Source organism: Otolemur garnettii, unplaced genomic scaffold, assembly GCF_000181295.1.
Source record: "Otolemur garnettii isolate 467f Iridium unplaced genomic scaffold, OtoGar3 scaffold00045, whole genome shotgun sequence".
NCBI lineage: Eukaryota > Metazoa > Chordata > Mammalia > Primates > Galagidae > Otolemur > Otolemur garnettii.
Genome location: NW_003852440.1, coordinates 8029412 through 8046627, shown reverse-complemented (window position 1 = coordinate 8046627; position 17216 = coordinate 8029412). Strand labels below are relative to the sequence as shown.

The 17216-nt window shown below is 47.1% G+C and overlaps 1 protein-coding gene across 1 annotated transcript in view; it reads right to left on the bottom strand.

Annotated features, from left to right (window-relative positions):
* ABCB10 (ATP binding cassette subfamily B member 10) overlaps nt 1-12093 on the bottom strand; it is a 40302-nt gene extending 28209 nt beyond the window's left edge. Inside the window, exons 1-3 of the mRNA XM_023513899.1 lie at nt 11577-12093; nt 3063-3263; nt 2048-2250 (exon numbers count right to left, since the gene is read on the bottom strand). Coding sequence (XP_023369667.1) covers nt 2048-2250; nt 3063-3263; nt 11577-12033 — 861 coding nt within the window. The 5' untranslated portion in view covers nt 12034-12093. The remainder of the gene's footprint in view (nt 1-2047; nt 2251-3062; nt 3264-11576) is intronic.
* Nucleotides 12094-17216: the final 5123 nt, after the last annotated feature.

Genomic DNA, 17216 nt, shown 5'->3' with positions numbered 1-17216 from the left:
GTGAAGTCATGGGTCTGGACGACATGGGTGTGAAGTGCATGGGTCTGGACGACATGGGTGTGAAGTCATGGGTCTGGACGACATGGGTGTGAAGTCATGGGTCCACTTCTACAAGAATTTTCTTCTACCTCTGCTACCCCTGAGACAAGACCGATCCCTCCTCCTTCTCAAGCCTACTCAACATGAACACAATGAGGATGAAGACCTTTATGATGACCTACTTCCACATGATAAACAGTTGTGTGTGTGTGTGTGTGTGTGTGTATATATATATATATATATAAAGTTTTTTTTTTTTTTTGCAGTTTTTGGCCAGGGCTGGGTTTGATCCTGCCATTTCTGGCATATGGGGCCAGTGCCCTATTCCTTTGAGCCACAGGCACTGCCCTTTTTTTTTTTTTTTTTGAGGCAGAGTCTCACTACGTCACCCTGGTAGTGTGCGTCACAGTTCACAGCAACCTCCAACTCTTGGGCTTAAGCGATTCTCTTGTCTCAGCCTCCAGTGTAACTGGTATTACAGGTGCCCGCCACAACGCCCAGCTATTTTTGTTGTTGTTGTTGTAGTTGTCATTGTTGTTTGGCAGGCCCAGACTGGGTTTGAACCCACCAGCCCCAGTGTATGTGACTAGCGCCCGAACCACTGAGCTACAGGCGCCAAGCCTGTATTTTTTCTTCCTTATGATTTTCTTTTCTTTCTTTCTTTCTTTTTTATTTTTTAATAAGAGGAAGGGCTTTATTTCAGCCAATGGAGCAAATGGCATAGAAGAATTCAAGTGACCCCTTATGATTTTTTAAATAACACTTTCCTTTCTCTTGCTTACTTTATTGTAAGAACACACATAACATAACATACAAACTGTATCATTCAACCGTTTACGTTATCAGTGAAGCTTCCAGTCAACAGTAAGCTATTAGTCAAGCATTTGAGGAATCAAATGTCATACACAGATTTTTGACTGTGCAGGGGTTAGGGCCCCACTACTTATGCAGTTCAACGGTCAACTATAATATGAAAAAAATATATAAAAATCTCACTAATAATTTTGATATTGCCTGGGCATGATGGTTCATGTCTATAATCTCACCATTTTCAGAGGCTGAAGTAGAAGATCACTTTAGCTCAGGAGTTTGAGACCAATCTGAGCAAGAGTGAGATTCCATCTCTATTAAAAATAGAAAAACTAAAAACAATAAATAAAAAAAATAGAAAAACTAGCTGAGTGTGGTGGCAGGTACTTGTAGTTCCAGCTATTCGGGAGGCTAAGTGATCCTCTGATCACTTGAACCCAGGAGTAACAGGTTGGGTACTGTTATTAGGTGCCATTAAGAGGTAGCCACCTGCTATGTGGCAGCTGGTCCCGGTCCAATCACCCTGCTAGACCACGTCCTAGGCAATAGAGTGAGACCCTGTCTCAAAAAAAAAAACCAAGTTGATATTAATTACATATGGGGATAACCTTTTATTTATACTAGGTTAAACAAAACGTTATTAAAATTAATCTTATCTTGATGAGATTTTTTTTTTTTTTTTACAGGTGGCTGCTAGAACATTAAAATCATATGTGTGGCTTGCTGGATGTCTCTGCTGGCCAGCTGCTCTGGTCTGAACAGAAACACTGGTTGAAGAAGTGAAGCAATTAGACAGGAGAGATCTGACCCCCCCCAGTAAGGGAAGGAAAGAAGGCTGTGGGAGGGGAAAGCACACTGGCCACAGGAACACAGGGCTGCTAACGGACACCAAGGAGGAGTGAACTCAGTGCCTGGACCACCACATGGCTCCTTCTCCTGATGCTCCCTGCCCTCACATCCTGGGCTCACTCTCAGAAAACCTAGTAATAACACAGGACTCCATTTTCTGGATAATCATTTGGTCTGGAGAGCTGAAGGTGCAGGAAGCTGTGCAGGAAGAGGCAATCAGCTCCCGCACCATCTGGCATAGGCTCTTGGTGCTCTGTGCTTATGGAACGCTGGAATGCTGAGGACTGCTCAGCCTGAGCTCATTTTATGTGCCCTGACTGGAGGGTGCCAGGGAACCTGGCTGACGTACCATCATACTGATCCCTACAGAAGCCTGGGCCCCAGCCCTGAGCCCGTCCGAGAGGTTTTCCGTCACTGACCGCCCCAGCAGTGCGGTGTCTGAGGAGAGACGGTTAATCAATTCTCCTGTGCGGGTCTTGTCAAAGAAAGCAACCTCCTGCCTCAAGATGGAGGAGAATAATGACGTTCTCAGCCTGTTCACGATGCGCTGACCTGCAAAAGCAAACAGAAACGGGCGCACACTGGGTACTGTCATTTGGTACCACCTGCTATGTAGCAGCTTGGCCTGGTGCTGTCAACCTGCTAGACCATGTCCTTGCAACGTGTGCCCTTGGTGGGGAGAGTAACTCAAGCCCCACCATGGTAACAGTTGTGCCTTTGTAAGGACACTACTTTTCTCCTCGCCCCCACAGGCTGTGGGTGCTACGGGAAGGATACAAGAATAAAGTAAATACAACATGACCAAGACATTTTTTTAAAGTATTATTTGCAAAGAAGTTTTATTATATTAACTTCCAAAAGCTCATTTTGTTCCTCCTTGGAAACCTTGCTCTGTATTAAACCTTTATTTAAATGTTAAGAACTGGTTAATTATCTATAGAGTATTTTATTAGCTAACTGGGGAGCAACAGACTCCCAGGTGGTGTTCCAGAAGTGGCTGTCCCAGCTACTGCCCAAGGGGAGACACAGCATGGAGCAGGTGAATGAGTTTCAGAAGCTCCCTGAAGAAGGCTTGGAAGTCCAGCCTCATGGCCAAGGGCCTTGCTCTCAGATTCCCATAAGACATATATAGCCACCTGCATAACTGCTCAGCTCCAGCTATGGAAAACAAGAGTTGAGAAGAGTGCTTGGGGTCAAACAACCTGTAACTCCGGCATCTGGCAGACCCCGGGAGCTGTCCCTACTGGATGGGATGCTGGGAAGAGGGAGACTGTGGCCTAGAGCACATGGGCCCTGAGATCTGAACAAGCCCACAAGCTTCCCCTGCCTTCTCCAGGATGGCTCACTCCCCCAGAGACCTTTACCTGAAGTTTGCATGAGGTAGACACGGACGGCATTGGCAGCAGCACCACACAGAAATACACCGCTGAGCCCAAGGCAGAGGCGGGTCAGATTGCCACTGTAGTCTACAGTAGGGTTGGTATAGATGACATCAATGATCTTCCCCAAGAAGAAAGGGGCGGACATGGTGATGACACTGGATAGGGCCAGAAATCCAACCGCAGCTGGAAAACATCAGCGCATGCTTATCTGCTCACGGTGCTAACCCAGGGGGCTTCCCTCCCACACGACTGTTTTCAGAGTGTGTACATCCATCTTGGTTGCTCGCACTTCCCTCCTCTCCCTGCTGGACCCCTACTCCCGGAAGGACCAAGTGGTGCAGGGGACATACAGATGGGTGAAGCGAGTGATCACCAGTTCTGGCCGCCCTCCTGCCTCTGGATCTTGGTGCTCAGCTGAGGTTGTGTTTCTCCTCACACTGCACAGTGTTACCCTGGCATCTACCTGTACGCAGCATTCAAGTAAAGCCCTGATGACATCAAGCATTTCAAAACACTCTGAATAGCCTTCAGAAAGCAGTTTCAGGGATCTGTTACACATGTAATATGTTCCTTAATATTACTGCTTTGGGGAATACCAGCATGATATGAAAATAAATATGAATAACTGATCATGTAGTTAAAGAACAAAGGGAGACTTATCAGAAAGAAAAATATTAAGAAAACCCAATTAGAAATAACTCATACAGATAATTGCATTCATAAAAGGTATGCACCATTTTCTTTTTTAATTAGACAAAGCCTTACTCCTCATTCTGGCTAGAGTGCAGTGGTGTCATCATAACTCACTGCAACCTCAAACTCCTAGGTTTAAGCAATCCATGTGCCTCAGCCTCCCAAGTAGCTGGGACTACACGTGTGTTCCACCATGCTCAGCTAGTTTTTCTACTTTTTGTAGAGATGGGGCTTAGGCTAGTCTCAAACTCCTAGCCTCAAAATATCTTCCTGCCTTAGCCTCCATAGGCATGAGCTGCTGTGCCCAGCCCACTTGCTGGTTTTTCAAGTTCATATGAGCACAGAACATCTCTGGAAGATTCATAACAAACAGGTATCACAAGTTTCTTCTCAGATGGCATTCAGTGACTGGGGGCTAGGGTGAGAGGAGGCTTCCTTCCCACTGGTGCCTTCTGACACTGGAACTATGTGTGTATAGTACCCGTGAGAGACCTACTAGGAACCTGGCTGGTGACCCAGTACCCGAGTCTATGGTAGGCATCCGCAAACTGCGGCCCGCTGAGGACATTTATCCGACCCGCTGAGTGTTTTTGCTGCTGCTGCCTTTCCTGCTTAACAGCCAACTCATCCCAGGGCCTGCAGTCCAGCCCTCCAACAGTCTGAGGGACAGTGAACTGGCCCCCTGTTTAAAAAGTTTGAGGACTCCTGGTCTGTGGCAAGGCTCCCAGGTGGGCACACCACAGAGTGAGCCCAAGGAGACAGAAGTGCCTCATACTCTACAAACAGCAAACGCTTCTCTCTTTGTGGTGTGGCTAGTTCTGACACTTCAATACAGGTACTGCTTTTATAAAATTACCAAAGGGGGCAGGCAGAATAAACTCAGTGCCACTGGACATTGAGCTGATGGGTGATAGGCAGAACTCTAGGAGAAAAGTGAGACTTTTAAGGGGGGGATATTTTGAACACTTGCTCTTACCCCTTTCTTGTTCTAATACTCCCTCCCCAAAAGCCCTGCTCCGATAACCTCCCTTAAAATACAGATGCCCCATGATGCCTGTCCCTCCCACTCCCCAGCATTCTCAGTATTTCATCTGTTTATTGTTATTATCTATCTCATCTCTCCATTAAGGCATAACTGATTGGGGTCTGATGCATCACTGCTTGCCTATAGTGCCAGGCACGTAGGAACTCGGGTGCCTGTCAGGATTGCTGAACGGGTAAATGAATAATTTCAACTTTGCAAAGGATCCTGGAAAGTCCATCCAACCAAAGTTCTCCAAGAGCCTGAGTAGGATCTGGCAGCTTGGAAGGTCCATGTGCCTGGCTTAAAAACTCATAGCCACAATTCAACAAAGTAATATAAACCTGGCCAGTGGCCGTTTCGCTTTGATATAAGGACCGGGGCCTTGTTGCAGAGCACCATGCTCCAAGCAGGACTGAAAGTCTGCAGGGCAGGAGAGTGCCTAGTGGGTGGCTCTGCACAGTTTAGCCCTGCAGGGCAGGAGAGTGCTTAGTGGGTGGTTCTGCACAGCTTAGCCACGATGAATGGGCAGCTCCAGAAGGCGCTACCCTGGCAAACTCGGGATTCGGCAGAAAATCCTGGTTTTGTCCTTCATCAGTTCACTTCTCCAGCCTTGTGAGACGTGATATGCTCCCTTCCTCCTCTAGTTTCCTGAATCAGAGTTAGGATTCCACAGTAAGAATCTGCTTGTCTGGAATGAAATGCCCCATGATTCTGATTCTGAGTCGAGTTCTTACACAGTAAGGATGCTGACTACGAAGAGGAAGGAATTCAGCTGAATCCTAACTCATTCCAGGATATCCTCCGCACAGTTTTACTACTTAAAAATTAAAAAAAATATATATCAGCTGTTTTATTGTTATTTGCCTCTCCGTCTAATTTCAATGTTAAAAAAGAAAAATATTTCTTCAGTTTTTGGTTAGCTGGAATCTTGTTAATCAAGATTTTATTGCAAATTCTTACCTTCTGACAGTAAGGAATAACTTAGACTTGCCCCATAAAATTTTTTCAGATTCCACACCAAACTCAAGACACAGCTGCAGTGCGGCTCTTCTGAAACCCTCTTCCCCCTTTTCTCTGTGGTTCAGCCCCCAGCTTGTCCCCACCCTTCCCTGTAACTTGTACTGTTATCCCTCTCAGCAGATGTCTTCAGACACATGACCATTATTGCACTGAATCATGGTATTCAAAAGATAAGAAACAGGAACAAAAACCCTAGAATGCAGATTGCTGGTATAAGGGCTTTGGGAGATATACAGCTCATGGGAAGAGGACAGAGGTTTGGGGGTGGGCAGAAGAAGCTGTACAGTGTGCCTTCCACCTGCTAAGTGCTGAATTTAGGACGGTAATAGGTACAGCTCTCCCCCACTGTCACACGAGGACTAAAAAGGCAGCACTTAGGATAAGTTTCCACTACCATCCCAAGCATTTGATATCCTCCCAGCAATCCTCACATTATTCTTGTTTTTCAGACAGGAAACTGAAGCACAGAGAGATGAAGGAACCTGCCCAAGGTCTCCCAGTTCACAAAATGCAGAAGCACATTCTGAGACAAAGCCTGTCCTCATCTTACCACACTTCAAGCAGAGATGCAGCACAGGCCGCATGTGGGGTCAGGGCAGGCCAGGGAGCAGAAAGGCTGGCAAGACAACAGTGGGGGCAGAGACCATGTGGGCACACAGGAAGCAGTGCTGAGAAATAAAGTTTCCAGATTATAAAACAGAATAAGGACTTTGTGGTAAGGCAGGCTTAAAAGTGTTTTCTGTTGGACTGACAGATTTGTGTTTTTAAATGACCAACTCTGGCTGCAGAGCAAAAAGGCCAGCACAACTGCAGGTGGGGAGACAGAAAGCTGTTCTGGTACCTGGAGTGAACAAGGTTGGGAACAGAAAGATAAAGGACAGTGACAAGGATTGGAGATTTTTTTTCCTTTTTCTTTTGATACAGGACATCACTTTGTCACCCAGGCGTGGAATGGACGTAGGACAAGCATTGTTCACTGCAGCCTTCAACTCCTGGGCTCAAGTGATCCTCCTGCCTCAGCCTCCTGAGTAGCTGGGAGTACAGGAACATACCACCACCCTGCATTCAGCTACTTTTTCTGTTTTTTGGTAGAGATAGTCTCACTACGTTACCCAGGATGGTCTCAAACTCCTGGCGCCTCAGCCAATTCTTCTGCTTTGGTCTCCCAAAGTGCTGGGATTAAGGTGTGAGCTACTATGTCTGGCCTGGATTAGATTTTTTTTTTTTTGAGACACCCTCGGTAGAGTGCTGAGGCATCATAGCTCACAGCAACCTCCAACCTTACAAAATGCAGAACCATATTCTGGACTCAAGAGATTCTCTTGCCTCAGCCTCCCGAGTAGCTGTGACAACACATGCCCCCTCAAAACCCCCAGCTATTTTTAGAGTTGGGGTCTCGCTCTTACTCAGCTGGTCTGAAACCTGTAAGCTCAGGGCAGTCCACCCACCTGGGCCTCCCAGAGTGCTGGGATTACAGGCGGATATTTTTAAGAATCCAACTCTCATTCTTAGACGCTGGACATGATGACTGGTCGGATTTAGGCAGCAAATTAGGAGGGCCAGCTCTGAAGTTCGGTCTATCAGAATCCTAGCTACGCCATTTGGCTGTGTGACCTTGCATGAGTCACTTTACCTCTCTCTGCCTCAGTTTTTATCTGTAAAATGGCCATAAGAACATTACCTCCCGGCTCGGCGCCTATAGCTCAACCGGCTAAGGCACTAGCCACATACACCTAAGGTGGCGGGTTCTAATCCCCAGCCCGGACCCGCCAAACAACAATGACGGCTGCAACCAAAAAAATGGCCAGGCGTTGTGGCGGGTGCCTGTAGTCCCAGCTACGTGGGCGGCTGAGGCAGGAGACTCGCTTGAGCCCAGGAGTTGGAGGTTGCTATGTGCTGTGATGCTATAGCACTCTACCCAGGGGTATAGCTTGAGGCTCTGTCTCAAAAAAAAAAATAAAAATAAAAAAAAAGGCTCGGCACCTATAGCTCAACCGGCTAAGGTGCTAGCCACGTACACCTAAGGTGGCGGGTTTTAATCCCCAGCCCGGACCCGCCAAACAACAATGACGGCTGCAACCAAAAAATTGGCGGGGCGTTGTGGCGGGTGCCTGTGGTCCCAGCTACTTGGGAGGCTGAGGCAGGAGACTCGCTTGAGCCCAGGAGTTGGAGGTTGCTGTGAGCTGTAATGCCACGGCACTCTACCCAGGGGGACAGCTTGAGGCTCTGTCTCAAAAAATAAAAAAATAAAAAAATAATCAATAAAACATTAATAAGATACTTTAGATTTTTTTTCTCTACTGGCTTTTCAGAATCTGATGTGCACTTTACACCACAGTGAACTCCATCCAGCCACACCTCACAGCACACTTGCAGAATGCTCATGTTTTCTCTGAAACAAGCACTTCTGCATGTAGACCTCTGTCATGAGTGGGCTCCATGACATGGCCACTCTCAAGATTCCTGGTTCCCGCCTTGCCCACTGCACCAACTAGTGTTACCACTATTCCCCACAGTCATCTCATGGTCTACATCCATAAAGCAGAACTACAGACTTAGTAAAGGCTGCTGGCTTTGGGGTCTAAGAGCAATCCTGAACTCAATCCACAAGTGGCCCTTATCAGTATTTGAAGGGAGAAGAACCCTGAGTTCTTCGGGGAACACCAGGGAATGTGGGGCAGGTGTGCACTGCCAGGAAGAGTGCACTTGGCATGTGCCCTCGGGCTAAGGCCCACCACACAAAGAACCTCCTCTAATCTCATGCAGGCCCACTCCTAAGACCCTGCCCTTAACTCAGCAAGAGCGTTACCACCTCTATCTGCCAGGCACAGCCAGAAGGTTCCATGAAGTGCTGCTTATCCCACCAGTCCACCTTCTGTTCCTTCTGCATCTTTTCAAAAGATTCCTTCTGTTCAAAGTGATAAGACGAAGAGTTATCAGTGAAAAAGGACTCTAGGGAAACTTTGTAGGCCACAGCTACAGGAAGATAGCTGCAAATTCCTATCCAAAGTGAGAACCCGGCAGGGGAATGACAGCAGTTCCTTCAGAAAAAATGGAAATAATGTGAAGGCTGCTCTTGGCTCAAGCTTTCCAAGTGGTAGACTCTGTACTTAAAACTTCTGATACCAATAACTTATCAAAGTTTTCAGGACACGGTTTAAACAGGGGCATACTTAAGAAACTATTGAAGACAGATGGAAGGATTATTATTCAAATGAAAAGCTGTGTTTTTGAAAAAGGATACTTGTACTTGTTTTTCTAAAAATTAAAAGTTAAGATTGGAATTTCTTCTCTTCAACTCTTCTTTTGGTCTCTTGATTTAAATGCTCTTACACACACACAACACTATTCTTTACCTCTGGCATTTCAGAGTGATGCGCCAACACTTGAGGCTGCTCTTAAGATGATAAATTACAAATTAAAAATAAATTACCTCGGCTTAGCACTTGTAGCACAGTGGTTACGGTGCCAGCCACATACACTGAGGGTGGCGGGTTCGAACCAAGCCTGGGCCATCTAAACAACAATGACTAACAAAAAAACAGCCAGGAGTTATGGCAGGCGCCTATAGTCCCAGCTACTTGGGAGGCTGAAGTAAGAGAATCACTTGAACCCAAGAGTTTGAGGTTGTTGTGAACTGTGACGCCACAGTACTCTAACCAGTGTACTGTTTCAAAAAAATAAATAAGTAAATATATATATATAAATAAATAAGTAAATAAATTACCTCCCACTCTCTCTTAATCCCACAAATGCCAACATCTACACTGACTTTAATACATATAATCATATTTCATCAGATTTCTTCATAACATACATTTATTAACTGTGCCAACCCCAGGCTTATTTCCTCAAATTATATACTCATAATTTTTCAATGTAGCAGAACAAAATAGCTCCTCTTCTTAAAAGGGGGTACAAACCTGGGGCAGTGGCACACACTCTTCTCGGCTACTGGGAAAGTGGGAGGACTGCTTGAATCCAGGAGGTAAAGATGAGTCTGGGCGATACAGTGAGACAGACTTGTCTCCACGACATACCACCATGGCAGAACTTATGCTGACAGGATAGGAAGGTACATGGATGATGGTCAGCGGATAGGCAGGACTGGGACAACGCAGGGACCAACAAAACCTGACACCTGAACAACTTCCTTGACATACAACATTTCAGAAACAAAAGTAGATTTCCTCACGCTTCCTAAGTCATGCACAGGAGTGGTGGATGCACCCTACAGAGGCGAGGGTCTCTCAAAGTTCTAGGCTGAGAGGGGGGCTCCTTGTTTCCTTCACTTAAGGAATCTGAATCCTTGCTCTGTGCCACAAATATGCTAAGAACTGGAGGCAGAAAGATCAATCAGACACAGCTCACAGTCCAGAGAGAGCCCCTAGTCTCCACTTTTAAAAGAGAAAAAGTGAAGAAAAGATCTTTTATATCAAAATCTACACTCAGTTGGGCATAGTGGCTCACACCTGTAATACTAGCAACTTTGGGAGGCTGAGATAGGAGAATTGCTTGAGGTCAGGAGTTCAAGACCAGCCTGGGCCACAAAGCAAAACCCTGTCTCTTTAAAAAACAAAAACAGAAAGATATTTCACTGAACAATGAAATAATACTCTTTATACCTCAATGGTACCAAGAATTCCCCCAAGCTTCCACAGTCAGTGGTAGAAGAAACACTGCCATCCTGGTTGCTCTCCACCTGGCAGCCCTACTCTAAATCCAAATCGCTAGGAAGATCCTTTCTACAGCAACAGACTCGGAACCGAGAATTCTTGTTTCTGATGTTGCACCTGACAGCCCCACAGACCCTCTTCCAAAACCCTCTCTGAAGCCGCAAGTTTATTTGTAGTTGTGTGACTAGTTCGTTGACATTTCTCTCCACTAAGCCAGAAGCCCTGACAGGAGCAGGGACCATCTATCTTTCTTCAAGGTAATCTGAGGCCCAGCAAAGAATGAGAACTCCACACATTTTTGTAGACGATAAGGAAATTTAGAGAAATCTCAAAATTTTATAAGGCCCTCACACTGAAACATTCCTCCAATTACAGCTAAAAATGAGGAACTATATAAAGTTGTTTTATTTGGATTTTGTTTCTAAAAATACGCGTTTGGATTTCTTTTAAAAATTACTCCATTATGATTTAGTTGGGGGGTGATCTACAATCTGTCAGAGCGTCTGCAGTTCACAGATCGCTGGCTGCTCCAGGCAGAGTGGTGCAGTAGTTCTGCTTCCAGAGTCCACAGCACCTGGGCTTGTTTGCCTGGTTCTAAACATGCTGCTCACTGCTTGATAAACTTGCCTAAAGCAAATGTGGCTTTAAAACAGTATAAATGCATACTAACAAAATAGGCATTTGGGGCGCTAAAATTTTTTTAAAGGAAAAATACTCTCCATCTCATCCTGAGAATGCTACCAACGCCGAAACACCGCCCCCACTGAGTTGCCGGCAAAGCAGACTCAAAGATTCCAACAATGAGCTCCTGGACCGAGAGTACGAACTGTCATCAACAGAAAAAACATCAAATGTTTTTTCTTCCAACCACTCCCCGAGCTAACCTAAAATCCTGACATCGCCACTCCGAGGTGAGCTCCCTGACCAGCACTCTGGGACAGAAGTTCCCGGGAAAGCCATCCCGTCCCTCCTCCGGGATTACGCGTGGCCCGAGGGAGGCTCCAGGGACAGGCTCTCCGCCGCCCGACAGTGTCCTTCTCCGCAGGCCCAGCAGCCCGAGCGCGCGGTGGGAGGAGTCCCTACCTGCTAGCCTGCGGCGCTCGGGGTAGGCCAGCTGCAGGAGCTTCCGGGTCTCCGAGAGCCGGGCCGCCGCGGGGCGCAGCCGCCTGTCGTCCCCGGGAGCCACTGCCGGCCCGCGCCGCCAGGCCTCGCCTCCCGCCCGGGCGGCGACTGCGGGACATCCAGGGAGCACGGCGCGCGGGAGCCGCAGAGCGCCGGGCCGGCTGAACGCTCCGCACTGGCAGGTGTTGGCACCGCGAGCCCACAGCCCCAGGAACCGCGTAACGCCCGCGCCGCCAAGATCCCCGCCCCGACATCTGCTCTTCCAACGGCGTGCAGCCCCAGCGCCCCCGAGGAACCCTGGCCCCGGACCGACCAGCAGCGGCAGGGACCTGGGGGCGCCGACGACCGGGGCCCACACGCAGGCGGCCGGGGCCCGCGGCGCGAGTAGCCGCAGTGGCCAGGCAGGGGGACCGCGCATGGCGCCGCGTCCGACCTGCGCGCCTTAGCCCTCCGGCCCAGCGCGCACAGAGCCGAGGACCCTCCCGGTCCAGCCCCGAGCGGAGGGCGTGGACGCGGTGGCGCCCGCCCCTCCCACGCTGTCACCCGCCTTATCTGTCCAGCGCCCCCAGCCCGTGCCGGGGGCGGCGCCCACCCCATCCCAGTCCACTACGCCAACATGGGCCCCACCCTACAGCTACAGCTACAGGGCCTGCAGGTCACCCTCCCGAGTGACCCCGACTCGGCTCCAGCCCTGTCACTGCAGCGCCCTCAACTGTCTGCCCACAGCGGAGCACAATGTGCCCCACCGGGGAAAGCCAAAAGAGCCGATGCGCCTGCGCACTGCTGCTCAGGAAGCTTTTTCGCGCTTCCTCTTTCACTTTGGTATGAACTGGGGAGCGGCGTGAGCCCTTTCTCGCGCCGGCGGACTCGGTGGAGCACGCAGACACGACCACACGATGCCCAGCACAAGGATGGAGCGAAAGGACTGCGCGAGGGACCGGGCGTAGGGCGGGGCTGCGGCCCTGACTACCCGGGCAGGCGTGTCTGTTATCCGTCCTGGCGCAGAGAACGGAGCGAAGGTGCGGAAGACTGCTAAAAGGACTTCCCACGCAGTTCCTGAAGACGCGTGGTCGGTGAATTGTGGATAACTGCGCAAAAGTGCGAAGGCAGACGTGGTCTAGGCACTTCGGCTGCACATAGTGCAGGGGCTGAAAACTCACGGGACACTTTATGGAGCCTTGGCAGTGGGGGGTTGTGTACCTGCAGCACAGTGAGGAACAGCCTAGTTTCTGTGCGAGTTGTGGTTGAGGAAGGTGGATAGGTATTTGTTGAATCCTATGTATTTTTACTGGACCAGAATAGGGGTATCCGCCTCAATTGCAAAAATTGTGGGTTCACAAACAAAAACCTCAATAATCAAGAAAAATATTTCAGTGAAATTTCAAACTAAAAATTAATGCAAAATGTCACATTTTAGAAATGCAGGATTCCGGTGCCTGTGGCTCAGTGAATAGGGCATCTGCCCCATATACCGAGGGTGGCGGGTTCAAACCCGGCCCCGAACTCCAACAACAACAACAAAAAAAAAAGCCGGGCGTTTTGGTGGGCGCCTGTAGTCCCAGCTACTCGGGAAGCTAAGGCTAGAGAATTGTATAAGCATAGGAGTTGGAGGTTGCTGTAAGCTGTGTGATGCCATGGCACTCCACTGAGGGCGATAAAGTGAGACTCTGTCTCTACAAAAAAAAAAAAAAAATATGCAGGATTCCCTCCTGAACTTGATCGACCCTGTCTCTCCCCCAAATCCCATGGGTGGAAACTTTATTTACAAAAGCTGGCAGTTAGCAACTGCTCTTAGTTTGTTAATCTGACTTTTAAAAAAAGTTTCATTAAAATAAATTTTGCATTATTTCTCTATATTACTGTGCCTTTTCAGCACACCCTTAAATTTTGTCCCTAGAATGCCTCAAGTATGTGGTAAGGAGTGAAAAGAGGAAGGATCAAGGATTAAAAAAAAAAAGAAACTTAAATGCACCTGTGAACTGAGAAATAAGCCTGTCGTTTTCTAAAATCCAACCTCTTAATCCAGGGGGTTGCAAAGTCCCTCCCACCCCAAGAGTAACTTCAATGTAAGTTAGCCCCTCATCCATGCAGAAATTCTAGAACTGAAGGTGTGATGTGAAGCGGACTCCAGTGATTTATGAGTGGGCATGTTCCTTTTGGGAACGATTTTACAAGGTGACTTCTGAAAAGAAGCAGGATAGTTCCTCTTCAGGCACCCCTGCTAACTCGTCTTTGAGCCAGGCTGAAGAAACATTAGGCAGTGCCATCCTCCCAGCTGGACAGAAGGTTGCAGTTTTAACTGAATTATAATGTTCCTCTTACTTTCTCTTTTCCGCCTTCCTGAAACCACTTGCTGTTTCAAGAGTCAGGAAATGTGGGACTGGCCCTCCCCTCCTGCCTTCTCCCTCTTTTTCAGCCAGCCCTCTCTGGGGCCTGAAGTCAACAGAAAAATAACTTAAGTGTAGCTGAGTAAACAACAAAACCTCTTACTATTTACATATCTAAAACTCAGCCAGGGAAATAATCTGAAAATAATTTTTCCCAATCCCAACAAAAATGTCAGGGCTAAAAAAAAAAAAATCCCATTAATATTAACTATATTAATATAAAGTCAAGAATTTTGGGGACGGAGGGGAATAGAGTCTTACTCTGTTGCCCAGGCTAGTGTGCCATGGCATCACGCTAGCTCATAGCAACCTCAAGCTCCTGGGTTCAAGCCACAGTGCCTGGCTAGATTTTCTATTTTAGTAGAGAGAGGGTGGGTGGGGGGAGATAGGTTCTCACTCTTGCTCAGGTTAGTCTCAGACTCCTAAGCTCCAGTGATCCTCCTATGTTGGCCTCCCAGAGTACTGAGAATACAGACATAAGCCACTATGCCTGGCCCAAGGCAAGGATTCTTTACTAGCATAAAATCTACAGAAAATGTCCTTGGTTATTAAACATACATCAAGGAGTGGAGTGGGGAATGAATATTAGCAGAAGGATCACCTGGGTTTACATAGTCATCATACCAAAAAAAAAGAAGGAAGAAAGAAAGATGACCTGCCCTAAAAACCATACATACATGTATGAGTTACTGCTTTGCATTTCTATGACCTTTTCAGCCCAATTAAAAATAAAACTTTTCGCTGCCTCTTTAGAAATTAGGATAAAGTTCCTTGGCCTCTGGAAAGGGGGCATTTGGGAAGGAACCAAAGCAGGCTGCTTATAAATGAGTGAAAATAGCATGAAATGTCAAAGCAAAGTTTGGGAGGACCGTGTATTAATGCAGAGAGAACACAAGCAAAAGTTCAAATCCTGCCCACATGAAAGGCAGAGAAGGCTCTCAATAGAGGGATGTCTTAACCAAGAGGTAAAATCTGGCCCTCAGTGAATAGACTTACTAGGTTTATGGGCCAACAGGTGTCAGATTCAAAAGGAACTTCTGAAGCAATTTGAGAGCAGTTGGGATTACTTCAAGAGCAATTCCACTTGCAGGCACTTGTCCCTCTGAAAGGACAGCAGAGGAGGGAGCTGATGGGACATGGGACGACAGCAAGGGGCACAGGAAGTGCAATAGCACAAGAAGCCAAACAAAGGCTGCCTGGCTTGTAGTTCGTGATCTGACAGGGGGAGAAGGTCATTTGATCCTTAATACATTTCTCTTTCCTTTAACTCAAGCTTGCTGCTCATTCTGTCAAGTACAGGGCGTTGGGACAGTGGCTGAAGGTGAGGCAAGCAGCTTAGAGAAGTGCCAGCAAAGGTGGGGGGTCCACTTGGAGCAGAGGTGCTTTGTAAGCTCCTCTGAGGGAGCAGGAATTGAAGCTTCTGGTAACTGGTCTGTGCTGTGGGCCTCAGAGTGAGTGCTGAGACTAACCCCCCACCTCTCTCAGCAGTGGGACTCAGGCAGGTCAGTGCAAGGGAGGCAGAAGACTTCAGCATCTTCAGCTTTCACAATCTTTCTCTCACCTTCATCTAAAAGAACCCAAAGAAAGGCTGTTCCTGGTTAAACTGTGTCCCTGCATAATATGCTATGTTGACGTCCTAATCACCCAGCCCCTTGCAATGTGGCCTTATTTGGAAATAGTGTCATTACAGATATAATTAATTTACTTAAGATGAGGTCATACGGGATAGGGTCCTTATAATTAGAGGGCTGTGTGAAGACAGAGAAGGCATAAGGGAAAACGCTGCACCACAAGGAGGCAGCAGTGGGAGCTGTGCAGCAGAGAGCCCCCACCTGGGAAGGCCAAAGGGGGCTGGCAGATGACCGGAAGTTGCAGAGAGACGTGAAAGGACTCCTGGGGCGGGTTTCAGAGGGAGCATAGCCCTGCCAACACCTTGATTTTGGACTTCAAGCCTCCAGAATGGTGAGACAAGAAATTCCTGTTGCTATAAGCCCCGAGTCATGGCGGTTTGTTACAGCTTATGGCAGCTCTGGCAAACTAATTCAAAGGCTTGGCATCAATGTCTTGTATAATACTGCAATAGATACTCGATACTTATCTGTTTACTCTAATTTGATCTAAAAAGCAACTGTTATTGCAGCTATTTTAAATAGTCAGTGGGCAGCTCCTATCTGCTACAATATGTAACATTATTGTACTGTAAGTATGTTCAACAGTCTTCAAGCTTTAGACTACACAAAGAACCTTGCATGATGCAATGAAGCGTAGCTCAAGACCATTCCACTTAAAAGAGGGAGCCTGATTCTACGTGTTTTATAGTATTTACATACAGTATTCTTTCATATCCATTTTTTCATTTCTCCATTCATTCATGTTGAGTCTAAGATTAGACTCAGACAAATAGAAAAGTTATCCATGCCCTGTCACTTTTTAAAATATTTATTTATTTTCTTTTGAGACAGAGTCTCACTATGTCACTCTTGGTAGAGTGCTGTGTCGTCATAGCTCATAGCAACCTCAAACTCTTGGACTTAAGTGATTCTTTTGCCTCAGCCTCCCAAGTACCTGGGACTACAAGTGCCTGCCACAATGCCTGGCTATTTTTTGGTTGTAGTTATCATTGTTGTTTGGCAGGCCTGGGCTGGGTTTGAACCCACTGAGCTACTGGCACCAAGCCACTTTTTTTATTTTTTAATACTATTTTTAATGGATAATTTGTAATTATATACATTTATGGGGTACAGTGTGATTTTCTGATACATGCCTGCTATGTGGAATGATAAAAGCAAACTAAGGAACATATCCACCACCCCACTTATTTTTTTGTGATGGGACACTTGAAACTTACTCTGGTAGCTATTTTGAAATATATATAATTATTAACTACACTTACACTTTGTGCCTACAGCTCAAAAACTTACTCTTCCCTTCTAACCAGAACTTTGTACCCTTTGACCAATATCCCTCTGATCCCTCTGTCCTTCTGCTCCTAGTCCCTGGAGCCTTTCGACTCTCTCCCTCCATGAATGTGATGTTCATCTTTCTTTGTCTGGCTGTTTCACTAAGCTGAATGTCCTCCAGGTGCATCCATGTCGTTACAAATGAGAACAGTTTCCTCCTTTTTAAGGCCAAGTCATATCCCATTGTGTGTATGTGTGTGTACACCACATTTTCTTTATCCATTCATTTACTGATGAACTCTTTTTTTTTTTTT